This window comes from Poecilia formosa, unplaced genomic scaffold (assembly GCF_000485575.1).
Source record: "Poecilia formosa unplaced genomic scaffold, Poecilia_formosa-5.1.2 Scaffold52, whole genome shotgun sequence".
Classification (NCBI taxonomy): domain Eukaryota; kingdom Metazoa; phylum Chordata; class Actinopteri; order Cyprinodontiformes; family Poeciliidae; genus Poecilia; species Poecilia formosa.
Genome location: NW_006799991.1, coordinates 493,349 through 514,549, shown reverse-complemented (window position 1 = coordinate 514,549; position 21,201 = coordinate 493,349). Strand labels below are relative to the sequence as shown.

General features: G+C 40.1%; 1 protein-coding gene across 9 annotated transcripts in view; it reads right to left on the bottom strand.

Moving 5' to 3' along the window:
* The window catches only part of elavl4 (ELAV like neuron-specific RNA binding protein 4), a 92,888-nt gene that overhangs the window by 22,094 nt on the left and 49,593 nt on the right, over positions 1-21,201 (bottom strand). For all 9 annotated transcript variants that reach the window (XM_007552656.2, XM_007552653.2, XM_007552651.2 and 6 more), the window contains 2 exons: positions 14,909-15,012; positions 11,331-11,484 (listed from right to left, as the gene is read on the bottom strand). In XM_007552656.2, coding sequence (XP_007552718.1) covers positions 11,331-11,484; positions 14,909-15,012 — 258 coding nt within the window. The remainder of the gene's footprint in view (positions 1-11,330; positions 11,485-14,908; positions 15,013-21,201) is intronic.

Below are 21,201 nucleotides of genomic sequence, written 5' to 3'. Positions count from 1 at the left end.
GTTGTTTTTGAGCTGCTACCTTCCTTAGTCAGAAAGCAATAAAACAAAAACAGCTAAAGTTTCCATAACCAACTGCAATCTAAACTGAGTGTATTCCCTTGTTGCTTACTGCCATCTGAAACGCATGAGGTTTTGCATGGTTGTAAGTGGAAGGAAAAATAAGCAAGTTTTTCAAATTGTTCCACAAATAAAATCTGAAAAGCATAGCCATGTATATTGATGTCTCTGAAAAACATCCAGTACAAGCAAATGCCTTCAAAAGACGCCTGATTAATAACTGGAATCCATCTGTCTGTAATTTCATCTCGGTATAAATACAGCTGTTCTGTGAAGTTCACATAGGTTTGTTAATGAACATTAGTAAAGAAACAGCATCATGAAGACCAAGGAACAGGTTTTACAGCATCATTAGATTATGAAAAACTAACCCAAATGTTTTCTGAATCATCCATAAAGACAAAAGTCTGAAAAAAACTGCAAACGGGCCTTGAAGGGAGAACAGTAATCAAAGAAGCAGCCAAGAAACCCATGGTTACTCTGGAGGAGCTGCAGATCCACCTATTAGGAGGAAGAATTGTTGACAAGACTACAATTAGTCACCCATTACACACATTTCACTTTTCTGGAAAAAAAGCAAGTGGGTTATCCACAAAAGAAGCAACCCCATATGGTGAATCACATGCGGTGGCTGCATGCTGTGATGGTTTTTGTCAGCAGGCACAAGAAACCTGGTAGAAATTGGGTGGAAAAGGGAAGAAGGAGCTAAATCTGGAAAGAAAACATGTTGTAAGACTCAAAACCTGGACCTGCCAGTACAGTAAAGGGCGATTCTTTAGAGTCAGGGGAGCTGAAAACGAATGCCTGCCACACTTTTCAAATTTTTAATTGTGAAAATGCATATGAAAACCATGTTATTCTCCAAACTCTTCCTTTATCCAAAATACATGAATAAATAAAAAGGAGAATGCATGGCATTTGAAGACTTTGCATTATAAACCTCTAAACCCACAACATGTTGAACTTTGTACTTTTTCAAGCTTCTCACCATCTCGATGAGCCCCTTTTCTATCTAGTACTCGTGTTACACATCAGTTGTATTATACTATAACATGTCAGGTTAATTCAGAACCTTAGAGTTGGTATCTTTTAAACTGTCTTTTTTCATTCATTTTTTGCTGGAAACAGGCCAATCCCAATTGTCCTTGTAATGTTTCATCGTCGCTCTCCAGCAACTCGATGTTGGAGGTTGAAAATAATTTGACTCTACTGAAATTCAGGTTTAAAACAAAATCAGTTTGTCGCGAAGAAAAACGAACAATTGTCGAGATCAGCTCAAGGTTCAGGGCGTTGCGTTGTTTGCCAAACATTTCCAAGGGAAACTTGCCTTTGTGCTGCTGAATCCATTTAAACTGAAAATATTGCAAACATGCATAGCTTGAGCCAAATTTTCAACAAACCGTGCCATTTTCAGAGAAACTGATGGCTCAGAGGTTGTCATTTCCCCTAATGATAGAAATTTTGAAAACTATAATTCCAGGAAGCGGAGGGGGAGGAGAACGCTGCCTAAAATGAGCAGGCAAATTACAGACTAATCCAAGAGATCAGCAGGAAGAAGGCTTGATATGATAAGACTACCTGAGGAGCTCTGTAAAGGAGCAATGCCAAACGGCAAGCATTGATGCTCAGAAGAACTGATCTGAGGCTGTTTGAGGGACTCTCTGCAAACTAATAATGCATTTAGAGCCATCAGTCTGATTTACTTTAGTTTATTTGTGAGGCAAAACAAATTTTGCACTGTTCCTTAATCTCTTTGGTTGATTGCTGGGTAATTTGTCCCCATCCTCGTATTAACAAATAATGTTTTTACTCAAAGGAAAGTACACACTGCCTCTATTAGTATTTATGCCCCAGTTAGCCATCATTCTGCTCCTTATTTCTGCCATCCACAACATATCAAAGGTCAAGAGGTCAGTTACCTAATGAAGTTAAATTAGCTGCATCTAAATTTATAGAATATGTTTTACTATATTTATGTTACAGACTTGAAATGAATGCATTTACTGTAATGCCCCAACTGGAAAGATGGACAATAAGTAAGTAAGGTTCTGCTCATTCAGAAGGACGTTGGACCGTCATATGTTTAGGCTTGACAGCAAATATTTAAAATGTAGATTCAGAGCATGATATCATATAACATTAAAACAATGTCAAAAATCGTCTGGCTCGGAGAATGCTGAAGAAGACAATGTGAACACATGGATGGACAAATATTAAGTCATCAGAGGAATAAAAAAAAACACATTAATTAATTGAAAGTTAATATTTTTGTATAATTGTTCTTTGAACATAAATGAAGATTTGTTTATTTCTAATAGGGTAAAATATACACCGTGTGCATTTTCAAAACAGAGTAAAGCAGCTAGAAATGGGGGTTTACATGTTAAAGGCTGGATATTTATATATTTTTCAGACACATGGTGACTTTTCATAGCTGCCATATACACCATTTTCAATTGTTATGAAACTGGTCTATATATCAAACACAACTTGGAAGAAATTACTTTGCACTATAGCCGTATCTGACGCCTTAACATTTTAGTCATTCAATAGTTTATTTGGTAAAATAGGCTATATCGCAACAATATACCAATGCAATGCTGGAGGCAGAAAACAAGGCATTCAAAGAGTTTATTTAGTTAGCTTCAAACTTGGATTACAAAATGATGTTTGTACAAAATGCACATCACTTTAGTAAACTCAAATTAATTTTGGACAATAATGGAAGTCTAGAGCCTTGGAAACATACTGCAGCATCTAGGATTAGATCTGATTGTTTTGTTCAGGACTTTGACTAAAACCAAATCAAGCTCACGTTGTAATCACTGAGCTGCTTTGGATTAAAAAAAAAACAAAAACAAACACAGCTCACAATGTTCAGTTTGTCCTGCCCTGTGTTTAGTTGTTTTTTTTTTTTATATACCCTTGTCATGCCATATTAGTTTATTTTCCTCCTATTAAACACAACAACATAAACAAACTAGGAATCTAAGAAGCCAAATCCTGTGACTGTCCTTTCAAGCAGCCCCAGAAGCCTGGCTCTACTTATCAAGCACCTGCCAGCCGTACCGCTGACATTAGAGCACAATGTACTTACTAAAGTACAGCAGTCTGTCTTTCTCACTCACTTTCTCCCCCCTTCTCACTCTTTTTCTAGCCTCCCTTTCCTCCACAGTAATCAACAGGAGCTTACGTAACTCTCTCTACCTGTGCTTATCGCTCCATAACACACCGACAGGCACATTGTCTGCCTTACTAATAACACGCCACCTCAGACTAGGGCAAGGGGAAACGGGAGGAGAGAAGAGGGGGGAGACGAGGAGTGAGTACCGGGGTGGGGAAAGGCAAGACTGAGAAGAAAAAAGGGAGAGAGTGCAAAAAAGTGGAGACGGGGAGTAAAGGAAGGAAAGGACAAAAGGAGAGAGAAGGTGACAGAGGAGAATGTAAAGAGGTGACAGAAAAAAGGATGATGATGAAAGGAAGCTGTGCTATTCTTGCTCGCTCCTTCCCAAACAAAGCCACTATTTCTCTAAAACCCACTATCATTTCCCCAAACAGTGACTGACTGACAAAGAGAAATGACTGCTCCTCTGAGAGCACCGGAAAAAAAAAAAAAAAAGGAGAGGTGAGAAACCTGGCTGCCAGGTAATGAAATACGCACACTTTCTGTTTCCCTTTTCAAACACACACAGACCTTCATCCATCTAGTGAACTCTATCCTTGTCATCAGGGCCACACAATTAAGAAGACAGAAACAAGCATGAATACGTGTGTCTACAGCTGAAATATTGTTGTTTTTAGGGGGTATTCTGCTCCTCCGTTTAAGGACTTTTATCTTCTATGTAAGAAACTATGGCGTGCCAACTGTAATAAATAATTAAATTTACCTTGCTAGAGCATTTTATAATATGGCAGAGCAAAAAAAGAGACCCTCTTCCTGCTGGCTTCTAATTAGAGGCAGAAAAACTGCAATGTCCTTGTTTTAAGTAACATTAGTGAGCCTGGGTACAGATGGCATTTGAAAAAGCAACGCGAGGAGAGGAGAAGAGACTTTGAAGAGTGGAGGTGCCCTGTGCTTTAGCCTCTGTCAGAGCACAGCTCCAACCATCTGTCTGGTGTGTGCATATGTAAGAACTGATACACATAGCAGACATAGCAGTATGAGTTTTTTTTTTTTTTGTATGTGTGTGTGTTAGCTTATTGCAGAGATGACATGCACTCCAATGATTAAAGGAGAAAAAAAAGGCAGAGATGGAAGGGACCTCTCCACTCATTCTACCTTGACCGCTTTGTTCTCGGATACTTGGCCAGACGGAGTGGTGTCATTATTCAAACTGAGAAAGAGGAGAAAAACTACTACATGAGAGTGATAATAGTCTCTCAGAAATCATTTTATATCTGACTCACAACCACAAAATCCAGACGCGGATTGCTTGAAAACCCAAGGAAGCGAGTAAACCAGAGAGCGTGTAGACAATGTCCCCGTGTGCACAGCACTTGGAACAAGCTTCAGGTGTAATGACATTCAATTCCGGTTAATCATATTGCGATACAATACTTTTAGGACAATTTACTACAGATAGATTCTGGAAAGAAGTCTACATATATAAAGGAGGATTGGAAAGAAAAAAAAGTCCGAATTTGGCAAAGTGCATAAATAAATCATAAGATTTTCTTAATATTTGCATTTTGCATCCAAAGTCGTATTTGATTTATTCACAGATGAATTGCACTTAAACAATGAATGTGTTCTTTAAACAAGTGCTCAGACTTTACAGCTTAATCACAGATTTTGTGTTTAATAAACTTTAAAGTGATTACAGTAAAAGGTTTTGTCCTGTGGATGTCTATAATCATTTATTATTTATTAATAGAGATAAACTGTCCCTAAACAAAATACTTCAGGACCAAACCCAATGTAAAAATAAAAAAATGGAATAAAATGTATAACTTCTTAAACAGATTATTTAACATTTTGCTTTAAAGCAGCTTTTTCATTCATATCTGAGTCAGATCATTTGTAAATGATTTACAAATATTGATACTCCCTTTTTTTCCTTTTTTTTTGTGCAAATTTTCTGCTGTTCATTTGTGGAGGTGTAAGCTAATTTAGTACCAAGGTGACTATAACAAGTATTTGATACAAACTACATCTATTAGCGGCACTGGCAATGATCACTGTGAGCTGGATTTTAGTACGGATGCTTACAACTTGTTTCCATGGGAAACCTTCCCATTAACACCTTCCCTCTCTTACAAAAAAGAATGTGGTTTCAGCCTTTTCGCAGTCAATCCTTACACAAACTGAGCAGCAATTTAGTTTCACATTAGAGCTGTCGTTTGCAGAAGCCACGTCTGCAAATCGATTATATTTGCAGCCATTGATCAGGTAAGCACTGACCTCTGCGTGCATACAGGTCCGGGAGGAAGAACTGCGAACAGTCCGCTATTGATCGGAGGCTGCCGCTTATATTTTGTCTGTTTCAAATTGAGGCTTGCCTACACCAGCTGGAAGAACACTAAATCACTGCCTGACTGCCTCCCTGAAGGTTAGAGAGACAGACAGGGGAGGGAATCTGGCACTATTTGCGCCGATAAAGGAGAGAGTGAAAAAAATATGCTTATCCATTCAGAGGCAATCAATACTCGGAGGAAGAGAAAGAGGGAGGGTAAGGAAAAGATGAAGAGATTCTCTTGTCAAGTCAATGTTGCACTCGCTCCCTGAGTCTCAAGGGCAATTTGGCAGTTTTAGTGGATTTTGTTTTCGGCATGCCTCTGACTGTGAAAGATGCTAAGAGTGATGCTCTTTAAGATGCTTCTGGTGTTTGCGAACAGAAGAATGACTGCAGGGTGCATCCTGTTGATGAGGAGGTCATTTAGAGAACAGACTCTGTGTTCCCAATTTAGCGGAGCAGGAGCCGCGGATCATCAGCCCATCTGCCAATGGTCACTGGAGAGCACCCCCATACTTCAACAATGCTCTGTAGCGTTGCTTTCGGTTTTATTTCCGTCGGTGCATCAATCCATTCTGAGGTCTCCCACATCAGTCAACTGTGTATCTTTCATAGGAAGTGTTAAAACCAAACCCAAATTAGATTCACTTATTCAAAAAAATATGCAGAAACATGCCAGAGAGAATAAAGTTTTAATTACTTTTGTCTTCTCAAGAGACTTCTATAAAATAGTCAGAATGGCGACGTGGGCATCGGGTCATTTTGGGCACAATTACCCGAGCCCCAAAACAAACTGACGACGAGGACAAAACATGCCATCGACTGCCTTTTCCTCTGTTTTCCTTTATTCCTCTCTTTCTTATTCAGTGCTTACATTTTTGGCAGTCGCAGGAGAGTATTAATTTGCAGCCCATTTCTCTCTTAATGGCAGTGAGTGTGTGGGTGGGTGTGTTTCTTCTGTCTCCACAGTATCAGAGAGAAGAAAAAGATGAGTCAATGATGCCAGCATACTACTCTCAGGGCCGCTCAAAGATCCTCCGTGTTTTTAATCACCAGCAACTCTAACATCTAATTAATCATTAACATTTCTCCTGCTGATCCGCGGCCCTCTGGGGGCACCTAGCAGAACATCCCTCTCTCTCACATTATCTTCGTTTGTGCGTGCGTGTGCATGTGCGGCGAGTGTGTGTTTCACTTCTGAGGCAGGTGGATTGGGTGGTAGTTAGGTCACCAGTGACTGTAGGTGAGGCTATTAGTATGCCGGAAAACATCTCCTGCTCTGCAGCAGTTCTGACCAACGGCACATGCTAACGTCAGGATTGTGTTGTCGCCAGTGACGGACAGGACTGGACGGCATGAGGCGACATGAACAGAGGGAGGGATGGGATATTTCATCTGCTTTTATGAAGCTTCACTTCTCAGCACAGCCGTCCAAATTGGAGTCCCAAAGCAGTTTACAGGGGGCTACGCCTCTTTCTTTCCAAGTTGAGTGGAAACATCTCAATATTTGGTGGCTGCTCACAACATTTTTAGTTTGCTGTTGCTGTTCTAAAACTATTCAGCAGGTGGAGTGAGAGTAAAAAAACAAAAACAAAAAAAAAACCCTAAAATTTCCTCTATAACCATTCTTATTATTGAAAACCCGTCTTGCATTTCAGTGCCGTAGACGCATGCATGCATTCAAGCAAATAAAAACCCAGGATCCACTTTCTTCCCATATAAATATATTTGTAATTGAACCTACAGTTGAGTAAGAACGCCACATTACTACATCATATATATTCTATGTTATTATGAGTAACGTGGCAGTTTTGATTTTAGATGCCTAACCCAACTACACTAAACTCGTGGAAATCTGAATGCCGGATCACAAAGACCTTTCAACAAAAATGAGGTTTGATTGAATGCTGGACTTTGCAGTTTTCTCACAGTATAAAAAAAAAACTGAACACCTCAGCCAGGATTAACAGAAAGATAAAGCAAATATATAAATAAATAAATAAATAAATAAAAACAAAGAAAGAAACAATTGAAAAACAAGAAAAAAATGTATTTTAAATATGATATTTTAAAATGTAGATGCTTAAAAATTTAAGATGATTCTTTAACGCTGTGGGAATATTAATAGGAGTCCACTAGCATTGCCAAGTTTCTAAAAGCTTTGCACAAATATAAAGTCTTAAAGAGGTTAAATGCATTTTTCCATTTGATAAATTATGCCAATAAATATAACCTCCTGACAGATGAGCATGCTTTTAAAATTGGATCACTGAGCACTTTTATATCCCTGACTATAATTTAGATTTTTTTTTCTCTCTTGAATCATTTTCTTTGCTGGTGCATTCCTCCTGGTGTCAAACAAAATTTAGCAAAACCACATACGGACGCACGTCTTAAACTTAAGGCATTGCAGTAGGTAGGCTGCGTTCACTGAGGAAGTATTCGGATGTTAGATGTGGGTGGACACCAACTGGAATCGATGCTTAAATGTTAATGGATTTGGTTTCTTATAAAAAAAAAATAATAATAATTTAAAAAAAAAAACATCCTGACTATAAAATGTCAGCATGTGAAAAGAACCTGCAAGTGAAACGTTTTTTTAATTTTTTTTGTTGGTTTCTTCTGATGAGCTCTCTCTTTTTGAACTGAGTGTTCATATTATGCTCACTGTGTGAATTAAATATTGCAGCGTTTTAGACGGACATGTGAAGCCTCTTCACTCGAACACAGTCAAGAATGAACACAATGAATTATTGAACCTCTTGTGAGCTATAAATGAAATGAATGCTTGAAAAACCTTGACTTTGTGTAACCAGGAGTCCTTGAGCTGAGCTGGTGTATTCATGGAGCGTGACCTGCACCTTCAAAGCTAAAAAAAAAAAAAAAAGGGATGTAAATGTGCTTATAACTGTAAAATACGCCATAGTTTGGCAGTGGTAAGACGGTAGCATCTGTTGAAAATAGAGGGATAGGGGATTTTACCTCAAGTCAACGAAATGTATTTAAAAATGTTTCCCCACTTCTATCATCCCCAGCTCTTTGTTTCCATCCTCCATCCCCTCACTTCCTGTTGCTCCCATAACTCTGCTCGTCGACACCCTCTCTCAATTTTTTTTCTCTCTCTTCTTTCTCCTCTTCTCTTCCCCCTGCTCTGTGTGCAGAGGACAGGCGTACACTTCACTGCCAGCAGTGATTTATACCGCTTAGGCAAATGAGTGTGGCTTACAGCATGTTGCTCCTTTTTCTGCTTCATCAGTACACATTGCGCATAACGCTGGAGCAGGTTGGAGCCTGTAGGCAGACATACAACCACTGAAATTGATCTAAGAGACATGCTGGAGGGGTTCCTCCGCAGCACAATGGGCTGATGTGACTCATTTATGTGTTTTGGATGTAGTGCGGCGTGTAAATGGGGGGTGCCGGTTTTGTAGTTTGTCCTCAACAGATACTCGTGTTTTCCACCACGACTAAATTTGCAGGCTAAGGTCACTCATTGACTGACTAGCTAATCACTAGCAGCACTAGAGGTGGGGAAAAATTGGATTTACTATGCTTTCCTCATAGATTAAAAAAAAAACCTTCTGTTGGTGAAAGATTGGGGATGTTTAAGAATTCAGATGAAGAAATGTATTTATTAGCTTGATATAGTGAAACCGAATGGCACCACAGCTATGCCACATGGAAAACTATTGGGAAAACCTCAGCGCTAATCGTATTCAAGGGCATTCCTAAAACTTTGGTATCACTTTTACGCGAGACCTCCGTCTTCTAACAAGCTACTCTCTAAACCATCTTAAGACCCATTTGAAAGAGGTTCCTACTCAAAACAACATTACTGAAAGTAAATTGTGAAAATATTTGATATTTACTGATGAGGAAGTGAGTTGTTTTGCCCAATTTTGCCAGCAACTTCCATCTGAATCGGTCTAATTGTTGCCAGGAAATAGACTGCATCACACCATCTGCAGAGGGCTTCAGTATCCCAAGTAAAGCTGTGGCTTTATGAAGTGCCAAAGTTTGCATAATCACATTCCCCCATCAGTCCTTACTATATCTGTATATGGGTACATGTGTGTATTTTATAGGGAGTGAAGTACGGGCATTTAAATATGAATGCATGTAAGCATGGACACATGCAGTACGTGAAAGTAGAGCGATGGTGTTTGTATGTACATACAAAAAAATATGAAAAAACTGATGAAAAAACTGAAAACGCATAAGCTAGGCTAAGCTCGAGCAAAATAAGTCAACTGAAGATTATTACTACTAAATAGAAGACGTGTGGTTAGGTATCGAACACATTTCTTAAGTGCTTTGGGTGTAACAAGTTAGGGGCCATTTTTCTATTACACACAACAAAACACCAAAACTAAGTAGCTCAGTGGGCAGATATGAGCATTTTATGGCCCATGGGTCACATTGTATATCCTTGAACGGCGACTAGCAGGAAAGTTTCAAATCCAACAGACACAAAGATGTACTTCTGCACCAAAATCCAGAATTGCTGCTTCTATTAAAAGTATATTTTTAAAGCCGGAAGTTATATAAGCAACCTCGTACAATCTTTCAGCTGAGCGGTACAGAGCAGGATCTGTACCAGTAAACAAAAAATAAAGTGAGAAATAAAGAAAGAAGTGTCAGCTTACAGTTAAAAAAGAGATAATGATACAGAATGTAGATTTGCACCAAGATGAGGACCCACGTATTCTTTCTTTTTCTTTCTTTTTTTTTTTAACTGAAGTCGAAGTTAAAGTGCTGAGCTCAGTTTTGTAAAAGATAAATATTTGTGTTAAGTAAATATTGAGTAACCTTTTATTGATCAAATGCCTACTGTTATCTGACGAATAAAATATATTTATAGATTATGTATACACGGAAAAATTGTGTTCATCCTACAATCTGGTCTTGTCATCAGTTACGGATTCCTCTGTTTGACTCTGGAAAAAACATCTTCCCACTTCCAATGCGAAAGGCGTTCACAGATATGAGAGTTGACTGTAGTTTTAGGTTACAATATGGCAAGGATGTTATCTTAGTTGGAGAAACCTCTTCACTTTTACAAAACAAGTACAGCGTATCCAGGACTGTCGTCTGCCACCAACATTGTTCGGTTCTAAAAGTTTGGGTCTCAGGGCTTTTGCTATTATGTTTCTATATAGAAATAAAAGACAATTCAAAGTCTGATAAAACAAAAACTTCAACAGCTTGGGAATTGGCTTTGGACAATACATTTTTCCAATCGCATCATTATGTGTCTAATGTGAAGAAGCTTTGTGGGCGCATTATCTCTGTAAGTATCTGTTTTTAATGTTCATTTGGTAGAAGTATTGCACAACGTGGAAATTATGTAATTTCTCTTCAGACAGGCACATCGGCGTTCGATGCCTTCTGAACATCTGTGCGACACAGGAGAGAACATTTATCACAAACCCAATAGTGGGATGTGCTTCTTCAGAAAATTTTAATATTCTTGTTAACTACAGAATTTGTGCAGATTGAGTAGTGAAACTGCAACATGTTTGATTTTGCTGCAAGATGCTTTGCTTTATTTTCCCAAAGATGCTACACACATAAAGTAAACATTATTTCTGATTGTATCAAACAAAGCTTTTTTCAATTTTTTTTTTTACTGTGAAATCACAGCATTTTTATATAAAAAAAAAAATCACAAAAAACAAATAAACTGACCTGTAGGTCCGATCAATAAGAGGATGCCAGTTTCATACTGATTGGTTAATTCAGAATGTGTGTGTGTGTGTGTGTGTGTGTGTGTGATGGAGTCATATAGTTAGGATAAAAGAGGCGCTGCCCCATGGATACCTGTGACCTGGTCGACAAGGATACGGGAGGTGATGATGCGTCCGTACTGGGAGAAAAGCTGCTCCAGCTCCTTCTGGGTCATGGTCTTGGGCAGGCCGCTCACATACAGGTTGGCGTCACGGATGGAGGCTGAGCTGGGCCGTGCATACGACACCTGGAGAGGACAGCAAACACAGACTATGATACAGGATTTTAATGAGTGATCAATATGTTAAAACCAAAGTTTTAAATGTACTGATCTTGTGAGTGTGTGTGTGTTCTGTGATTGGAAACGGCTGTGGATCATTAGATCCACAGGGAGGAAAATGAGGCTTTATTTTCCTCCTTGCCTTGGGGATTATCATTGTTAGGAAAAGATTTAGCTGCTTTGAATCCCAGAGAGGAAACACTTCATGCCTCAGTCAGTTGTTTGCAGGGGAAGGTATAGGAAACTTAGCCCTGAAGAAAAAAAACACAGGTGGCTCTACTTTGAAAAGACATCTCAGGATAACAACAAAAGACTCACTTTGTTGTTTATTTTCGGCATTATTCAGAATGAAAACATGTCTGAATGCAAAAGAAAAACATTGATGTCTTAGGCTGTTGTATATCCTGGTGTATTAGACAACAAAGTCATTATTAGACTAATGCTTCATACAAATTATTCCATTAACTTTTTTGTTTGTTTTTTTTCCGGTGAGTTTCCACCATATCTTCTCCTTTCCGGTTGTGATACATCATCAATCCTGTTACTACTGCTGCTGACTGAAGCAGCTTTACCTTCTAGTACTTTCATTACCCCTGACAGGCAGAGACACAAGTCATCAAATAAGGTGAAAATCAGACAAATATGCTGGATATGCGGCTGTATCCTTGAGCAACAGCATGGAAATCCTGCTTGTGAGAGAATAGGATTGGGAACAGCTGGCTTTCCCCAAGTCTCGCTTCTTTTTCACACATTTCCCTCTTCAGCCTATCTGCTCAGCTCCTCTGTCTTCTCCTTCCTCCCCTGCAGCTCTCTCCCTTTTCCCTGCCTGGTTATTTTCCATCGACTTCCTTCCTGCGTGCTGCCTCACTAAACCTTTCCAGAACGCTTCTCTTTTTATCCATCCCCCCCCCTCCTCAGTCTCCTTCTTTTTTTTCTTTTTTTTTTGGTTTTTCCTCTTTTCTTCACTGTACAGCTCTCCCTCATTTTCTCTCCTTGTCAGCCAACTCCAGATGTCTAATCCATCAACACCTCCTCAAGCTGTGAGCAGCAGCATTGTGCCGTGCGATGCATGTGTGAAACAGGAGTGTACGTGCGCTGCTTGTGTGCAGGAAAAAGTTTGAAAAACTAAGTGTGAAGATTAAAGTAATCACAAAGCAATCACAGGCGCGCGCTGGATAAACGTGTCTCAGATTGTGTGCACACGTGTCACTGTGAGCTCCTTGCACCTTCGGTGCGCAGCTTCCCCTCACACCTCGGCGGGAAAGCAGCACCGCTGACAAAAAAACGGAGGTGTCACGACGAAGGAAGCTGCATAAGTGAAACCCAGTCAAAGGCACATTGCCCGGGAGAAAGCGACTCGCCGGACTGAGCACACTGGCAGCGAGTGGGAAGGGTGTGACATGAAGAATGACAAACATAATTTTAGAATTACTGCGCTGCCTCTTAATTAACCTTGCTGCCTTTAGGGGTGGGGGGGGGAAGATGGGGTTGAGTCTGTTGTGGGAAGAGACGGAAACGAAAGAGGGTAGTGGGAGGAAGGAAATTAAGTGTGAAAGAGTGATAGTGTCAGATGGAGATGTAGTGTTGTCTTCTGTCATGACAAAGAACCTCCTTTATCTCAGGAACAACTTGAGGCAGTGTCTTGCATCACCAAGAGTGTAAAAGAGAAAAATCTGTTAACGCAGACTGTAGCACCGTGCAAACAGCCTTAAACTTCCATTTTTATCCACTGAAAACACACGTTTTCACTTACTTCTCCATGTTGACTGCTTCGCATTGTACGCTCCCCCCCCACACACACACACACTTCTTGTATGTGCTGACCACTAGATGGCAATTACATGCCTCTGCTTTTAAAGGGCTTCAAACATTTTCTGAACTAAAATAAGAATCCGAAGGCCTGTGCTGAGACGGAGACCAACATCAGGATTGTCATGGAGAAAATAAGAATTTTTATAGATTCAGATTTTGCTTTGTTGTTTTTCATTTTATTCTGAAAATGTTATGACATGAAGTACCCATGAGGGTGTTAAAATACATATTTCTAGTGGTTATAGTGCAACCAGAAAAAAAAGAAAAACACAGTGATGCAGAAAGGAATGACGAAAGGTTTGCAACAGTCACAAGAATGAATGGATATAAACTCATGTCTCCATCTATTGATAGATGGTCAAAATGAGGAATGAATGAATGAATGAATGAACAAATCGACTGATGGATGAATAAATTTAATTTTCAGGCAACTGAACAGAGATTGAATGTCTAAATGCATTTTTTTTTCATACTCTTTCCTCTTTTCTCGCATTTATCCAAATCAGTCAGACTCAATACTTCTCTGTACTTTTCCAGACTGGCCAGAGCAAATTTCACTAAATCTATTTGAAAACACTTGCAGCTTGCAGTAATAGGCAGATTTAGTTTGTGTCACTTGTTAATATTACTGTAAGGCTCCTGAAACGACCTCAGTTAAGTGCCTTTAATCTCAGCTCAGATTTACATGTTATGTTTCACAGAATACCTGACATCCATTACAAACATATCGACTCATTACGAGTCTCGCAAATGACAAACAGCGACGTAAAACTACTGACAGAATCCTTCACTGAACAAAGGCCAAGTCAGGCTGTTTATACTATCAAGGGAACGAAGGGAATCTCTGTGGGATTTCCCGCGTGCAAACAAGATAATCCCATCCTATTAGATTACATTAGCCTGGACTAGACCAGATTAAATAGGATGACAGAAAGCGAGAATCCAGGGATTGCGGAAGAGCAACAGATTACGGCCCCTCTTAACTGCAGCACATCAGCAGGCGCCGCTCACACGGGGATATGAGATGGGAAAATTAGATCAGCCTCATGTTGTGACAGCAGCTGCAGAAGAAGTGCATTCAGGTCTTTGCTTTTTTTATTTTTTTTTGCATTAAAATGTATTTGAATGCAAGACTGTGCTGTTTTTGTTTTAGACCTATCCATTTTACCTCACTGACAACCAAAACGCTGGGCTAATTATCCTGAAAAACACTCGGTGACGAAACGGGTTTAGAGTGAAATGGATGTTTCTCCTATTTCACTCAATGATATCTGTATAATTTCACCTTTACAGTTTGACATTTAGGAAGGTAATTAGCACATCAACCACAGTCACAAGCTATTTAAAAGGTGTCACTTTGATTTAGATGGTCTTTTTATTTCTCTTGGCTAAAGCACATTAATCCAATCTCGCCCGGCAGCACATTCTATTCCAGCATATCGGAAAGGCCTCTCGGGCAGAAGAAAGAAGCGTTGCAATTTAGCATGACCTCCATAACTTTGTGAAGCGCATGCTAACTAAGTTGACTTCCTTTCTTTTTGTGACCCAGATGTAAATAAATGAAGACGGCGTTAATTACCTTGATTGTTTTCGTTTGAAGTCTGAGTCCATTTAATGTGTTGATGGCTTTCTCTGCATCCTTTGGGTCAATGTAGTTGACGAAGCCGTAGCCAAGACTCTGCCCTAAAATTAAACAGAAAAATTATGGGAAGCAAAGTTTTATTGTGACATTTTTTTTGTTGTTTCTCTGACATTGAATTTAAAATGGTTAGTTCAGTTCAATTTATGTTGGTAAATTGTCAACATTGAACACAGGAAACAACAAAAAAGTAGCAATAAACAAAGCCACAATTTACCAAAAAACATGAATAGGCTGAAGCCAAAGCCTTTACTTATCTACCCTGTTCATTAACTTAGCAGCTAATCGTCATAAAAGATATCTTCAAACAAACATGCATGTATATACATGTATAAATATGTATGCACATATTTTTTTTTTACAAACATGATTACACAATACAAATATGAATCTACATAACAGTATAAGATTTTATCATTTTACATTTTAAGGCTCTTTTTAACCTACATAATTTCTGAACACCAAAAGGAAGACTTCTGTTCAGTGCTTTATACATTATTCCCAATATTTAAATGGGGATAATCTTGACTGAGACCTCTGTTATTGCTTCTTCATTTCCTGTGAACCAATAATCTGAAGAAGGAGCTAAGATTATTGCCTTTGCAAAAAATTATTTCGGCACATTTGTAATTTAAGTGACTGATTCTCAAAGGTAGAAACATTTAAACTCTTCGTATTGCACTCATGAGCTTCGGTTTTCCGTATGTGGCGACGCTATTTGTAAAACATAATGGCTCACTTTGAGTTAAAATAACAACTTCAGCTGTGTGATGAAAGATTTACAGTATTTTGTTAACGTTATTGCAAAAACGGAAGAAAAAAAAAAAGCCAAATCCCACACCTCCTCTCCTCTAGAGTAAGTGTGTTTTAAACTGCGGACTCCCTCTGAGAGCCAGGCAGGCCTGACATCTCTCAGTGTTTCCCCTGTGGATCAAGCCTTTCAACAGGCTTAGGACTTTTAAAAGTGGACGCCTCCAGCCATCAGAGGCTTTCCTCTGCCGATTTTCAGCAAACACCCTCCCCCCCCATTCACTAATGCCACACACAAGCTCCAAGATTCCCAGGCAGTTCAAGCAGAGCAGCATGTGCATATTCACTGCTAATGGGAACAGACAGCGGTTAGTCAGAGACAAAGTGAATCACAAAACATGGAGCATGGCTCTTTCACAAAATAAATACTTTTGGGCTATGGATATCACAGCGCAGAACAGCTCAGAAGAGAGCAGGGGAAGAGCCAGAAGGGACTTGTAGTCCTAACATCAAACAGCTGATGATTTTTCTCTTCTTCTTCTCCTCCTCTCCTCCCTCTTCTCTGCTGGATTAACGGTGGATTATCAGACACTCTATTGTTAATTAAAAACCTGCCGTCCTGGAGAGACCACTGCTATTTATATCGAGTCGTTCTTCGTTCACTCTTCCTCTTGGACTCTCGGCTCACTTCAGGTGTTGAGTTTGGCAGTTTAAATATAAGTCTGAGAGAGCCGTCCTTTCAGCTTCAGGTTTTTATTAAAACGTGCACACAGGAGCAAGGGAGAGGAAAGAAAAGGCACGCATAAAAATGGACGATTTGAGAATAACTGTTGAAAAGTCGTGGATTCATGTATGAATTTAGAATTCGTTAGCAAACAGGATAAATGAATTTAGGATTGATTTGTTGGTGGTATCTACCTTCTCTTTATCTGTTCAGTTTGTAATAAGAGTCCAGATGAGAACTGCTGAGTCTTTTGTCCATCACTTTGCACATTCTTGGCCCTTTCTAACGTTCTTTCTCCTGATTATAAACATCACAAAGTTGTGGACAGATGTTTACAAAAATCACTCTAATACACCAAAAATGCACCGGTGCAGATATTCTGGAGCTGCCCAGTCTGGGATGACTGTGGACAACACTGTTTTGTCTAAAAATATCCTCATTATGGTACTCGGTAGTGACATGTAAATGATACTGGCATATATGCTTTATTTATGCCTGTATGTTTTATGAATGGGAATAGTAGATGAGGATTTATTCCTTCCCCTGGAAGTTTAACACCCTGTAGAGCTGAAAAGACCAGGGTGGGGAGCTGGGCTGGCTGGCTTAAAGTAAAGACAGAGGGAAGCATCTGCCTAAAGCTTCAGACCAGCCTACATCTAACACTTCCTGCCCGTGGCTCACAGCAGGGGTCCACTGGCAGACAATCTGCATCCACATGAATGAGTGGGAGATGGTACAACAACAGTGGCAGATGTACACACATTCGTACATCTGCTAAAGAAGGTGCAGGGAACCATTTAAAATTGCACTTTTGACACTAAACCTTCTCCGGCTCTGTGACAACAGGGACATGGTTAAAATTGAAAGTACAATGGTCTCTGAGGACCAGAGTCGTCAGTGCAGCCTTTAAATGTTTCGTCTGTTTCAGCCCAGGAAACATTGTCATTATAAGCTGATTGCAACAAAATCTGATGCATTCTGACACCTATCTGTGAGAAATTCTTCATCAATTTGAGCTAATCTAGGTTGTCTATGTCTATATATCAGACCAGGCGGGCCAGGTTTTGTTCCCCATGTACATGAATATTCCTTGGATAGCCATTACAATGCTGCTGGTTCACTGTTGCCTCTTCCGTAGACTATTTTTGATGGACACTGACCACTGCAGACCAGAAGCATGGAACAAGAGCTGCAGTTAGTCAATTTTGAAGAAGAAATAGCCTTCATTGTCCCCAAAGGTGGACATTCAGATGCAACAGTGGCACAAAGATGCGCAGATTCACACAAACGGATCAAAAGGTGTTGAGAATATACATTAGAAAACTCAAAATTAACTGTAATAATACATTCTACAAGAATATACCACTTTAAAAACTATTGTGGAGTTATTATAAATAAAAACATGGGATGTGCAACTGAGAAGAATTACTCAAGCATGTGTATCAAACATTGAAAACTAAAAACTGTTTACAATATAGTATGTCAGTGCAGTACAGAAAAACAGATGTGCAGTAACAGCAGAAATGTTATTTAAAAGTGAGCGAAACGTTGCTGTGCTAAAGACAGCAGGGATGTAAATACATTGATTTGGTTGTAATGCTAATAGAGTAACAGCTGCTGGGAGGAAGGATCTACGATACTGCGATCCTTTGTGCATTTGTGATGCAGCAATCTGTCACAGACGGAGCTCTCCAGTTCAGCATCAGCTTCATGCATGAACTGAGAAACAGTGTCCATCAATGATGTTATTTTAGCCAGAGTCCTTCTGTCTCCGACTACATGCTAAATTCACTGTAGGAAACTTGCTGATCCAGTCTGTTTGGTGAAATTTCATTATTTGAAAATGGTATTACTGTAAAAGATAAGAACCACACCAATATTTTATAATTACAGAAATTATGGCTGCATCTGAGGCAGCGTGAAGCAGCTAATGAAACTCCTTGATATATAGCCTTTAATGGGATTTTAGCTAAAAGAAAACTATCCTCATGCTTATCAATTAGCTGAATAGATACATTAAGTTATATATTTTAATCATCAGCTGAATGGTAGAACTCGAATGAAGCCTTGCTCTTGAAAATGGCTTTTTAATGAGGTGAGATAGTGACTTGTTTTTGATTTGTTAGCCCTTTATGAGCATCGTTTACAGCACTGGAGACGAACTCGCTTGGCAGCAAAAAAACAAAACAAAACTGTTTTTTATGGGGAAAAAGTTTTAGATGTAAATACGTAAATGCACCAATGGTACGGAGGTCCTCAAAACGGACCATGTGAAGTATATAATCCCCGAGCGTACAGCAGGTTGTTAATGATAGAGTGTGTGCAGTTCAGATACCGCAACAGAGCTGCAGTGCTTTATCACAGAGTGGCACATGTCCGCCTTCACTGAGAGACTAACCACGAGGGGCTGGCGGAGTAAAGAGGTGGGGGCTAAGCTCCACTCCTCTGGCAGACCTTTTGTGCAATTGGACGTAAATTGTAAAGGGAGGTGGGCATGTTTTTCAGTGGTAAAAATCACTGCTATTTCTAGTGAGAAGCTCTTTGGTGTGTTGGCGAGGAGTTATGACTAAGCCATTATTTGTTTCCTGAGGAGCAGCAGGATGCCCAATGTGCGAGATGAGAAAATGAGTGTACTTTGAGCTGGTGTCCTGCCTGCTGGCACCAATATGTAATTTCATTCCCTCCCCCCCCCAGTTCCCGTCTGTGTATACACACATTCATATACAGTAGGTAGGAGGGAGTAAATAAACACTAACGCAACTTTGGAAAAAATCCTATGTCTTTATACGACCGGCATAAGTAGATACACGTAGAGCTACGTGGGTATCCAATCAAGTTTTATACAAATAACATTTTTATGACGCCGTGTACTGTATGGTATACAATCTTATGCAAAATAAGAGAGATTCAAGCGCTTATTGGCTGTCTTTTTTTGTTTTTGTTTTGTTTTGCCTTTTGTTGTATTATGTGACTAAGAGCCATGAACTGCAGACATGAAAGCATCTCCATCTCATGCTATCATCAGGCAACACACTATACACCCTTTGATCTAAAGTGGGAGCTACCAAATGAAACACATGGCTGCGAGAACCTATTTTACAGTGTACCTCGCTGCACTCTATTGTTCCTAATAACGCTCCCTAAAATTGTGCAGCTATTAATCAAAAAAGTTCATTTGAACTGTAGATGCTGCAGTAAAAACAGGTATTGTATGGCGCTGCAGTTGCATGTAGGTGGGAGAGGCAATTTGCAGTGCCGTTGTGTTCGAATTGTATTTAAATTATTCATTTTGTGCTTTCATAAAAATAAGAAATGCAACACAGTCCCTGCATGAATCTGTAAAGATGTTTAAAAATATATAAATATGAAAAGATAAATAAAAAAATCCATTTGTGAGGCCAGGATCTTTACGGGCTATCTATTTCAGTTCCCCATTGATTCCCATGTGCTGAAAGCAGCTGAATTTCCTGTCACTCAGAGGTCAGAGAAAGACACGCAATTGAAAATGGCACAAAGGAGCTACAGTGTGCACAGATCAAGAGAGAGCTATGAGCAAATGATGCAAAAGCATCTAATGAAGACCAGCAGCACTGTATCACTGTAACAGAATATCTAGCTGAATTGCTACAAAATTTTAGATTAGACAAAAAAAAAGTTTTATCTGTCGCATTGCTTCCATCTCATGATTTCCCCTTAGCAGCTACAGCAACTCCAGGTAGAGCTATTTCTGATGCCATGAAGCTCTTCAAGATTTATAAAGGTACCCTGTCACCAACTTTATGTCAAGCCCCATCTCACTTGCCTCAAAGACTCTCAACCTCATGAGAAATGGGAAGAGGGACTAAACACAAAGAGAACAAAAGACTGCAGGGCCTCCAGTACAGTAAGAGCATCCATGTGGCATGTATTGAGCCCATTTAAATAACTAAATTCATAAACAGAACCGCATCCCCCGCACATGCATCTACTGTAGATCCCTCTCCCACTCACTCATTCAACACATCTTTTCCTCCTGGGTTGCCAAGGTAGCAGCCACTGTTGCAGTCAGGAGGCTCCCACTTTCAGTTCCCAAGGCCCTGCTTCCACCAACACAGACACACACTTGCCCACGTAGGAGCTCAGGGACAAACACGCACACACGCGCGCATGTAAGCCACCCCCTCACGGTGGCTCCCAGAGCCTCGGGGCCAGTGGATGGCCGCCTGCAGTGTGTGGGCTTGTTGTTTAGCAGTGTAGCTGAGAAAAAGGAGGAAGGCAAGCTCACACACCAGACAGAGGAGCCCCCCCTTCGAGTCGTGGATAACCCTGTTATGTCAGGACAGAGAATTATAACATCCTGAACCAGCCGGGGCCCCCTCTGAGTCCCTTTACCCAATTCAGCCAACACTCTGGCTTCTTCACCTGCTTGCATAAAGTAAATTTAAAAAGTGAAAGGTTGGAGGGTGGGGAACCAGCCTGGAGGCTCTCTCTGCCTTTAGGTCCGGGGCCAGCACAGGGGACAGTCGCAACCCCTGTGCTCCACGTAAAGGCCACTCAGAGTGAAATGAAAGGGGACAGAGGCTGTCTGACGTGAGGGTCACAAGAGAAACGGTGCAGCCAGGCAAGCTCAGGATGGCCAGTTCTGGGTATAAAGATAAAGCGGGGAAGGGAAACTGAAGGAGGGAGGGCGCTGAGAGGGGAGACAGGACATTCTCGGGACTCTGAAACTTTAATGTGTGCCTGCCTGCTTGTGCATGCACCTCTGAGCCTGTCAGCTCTC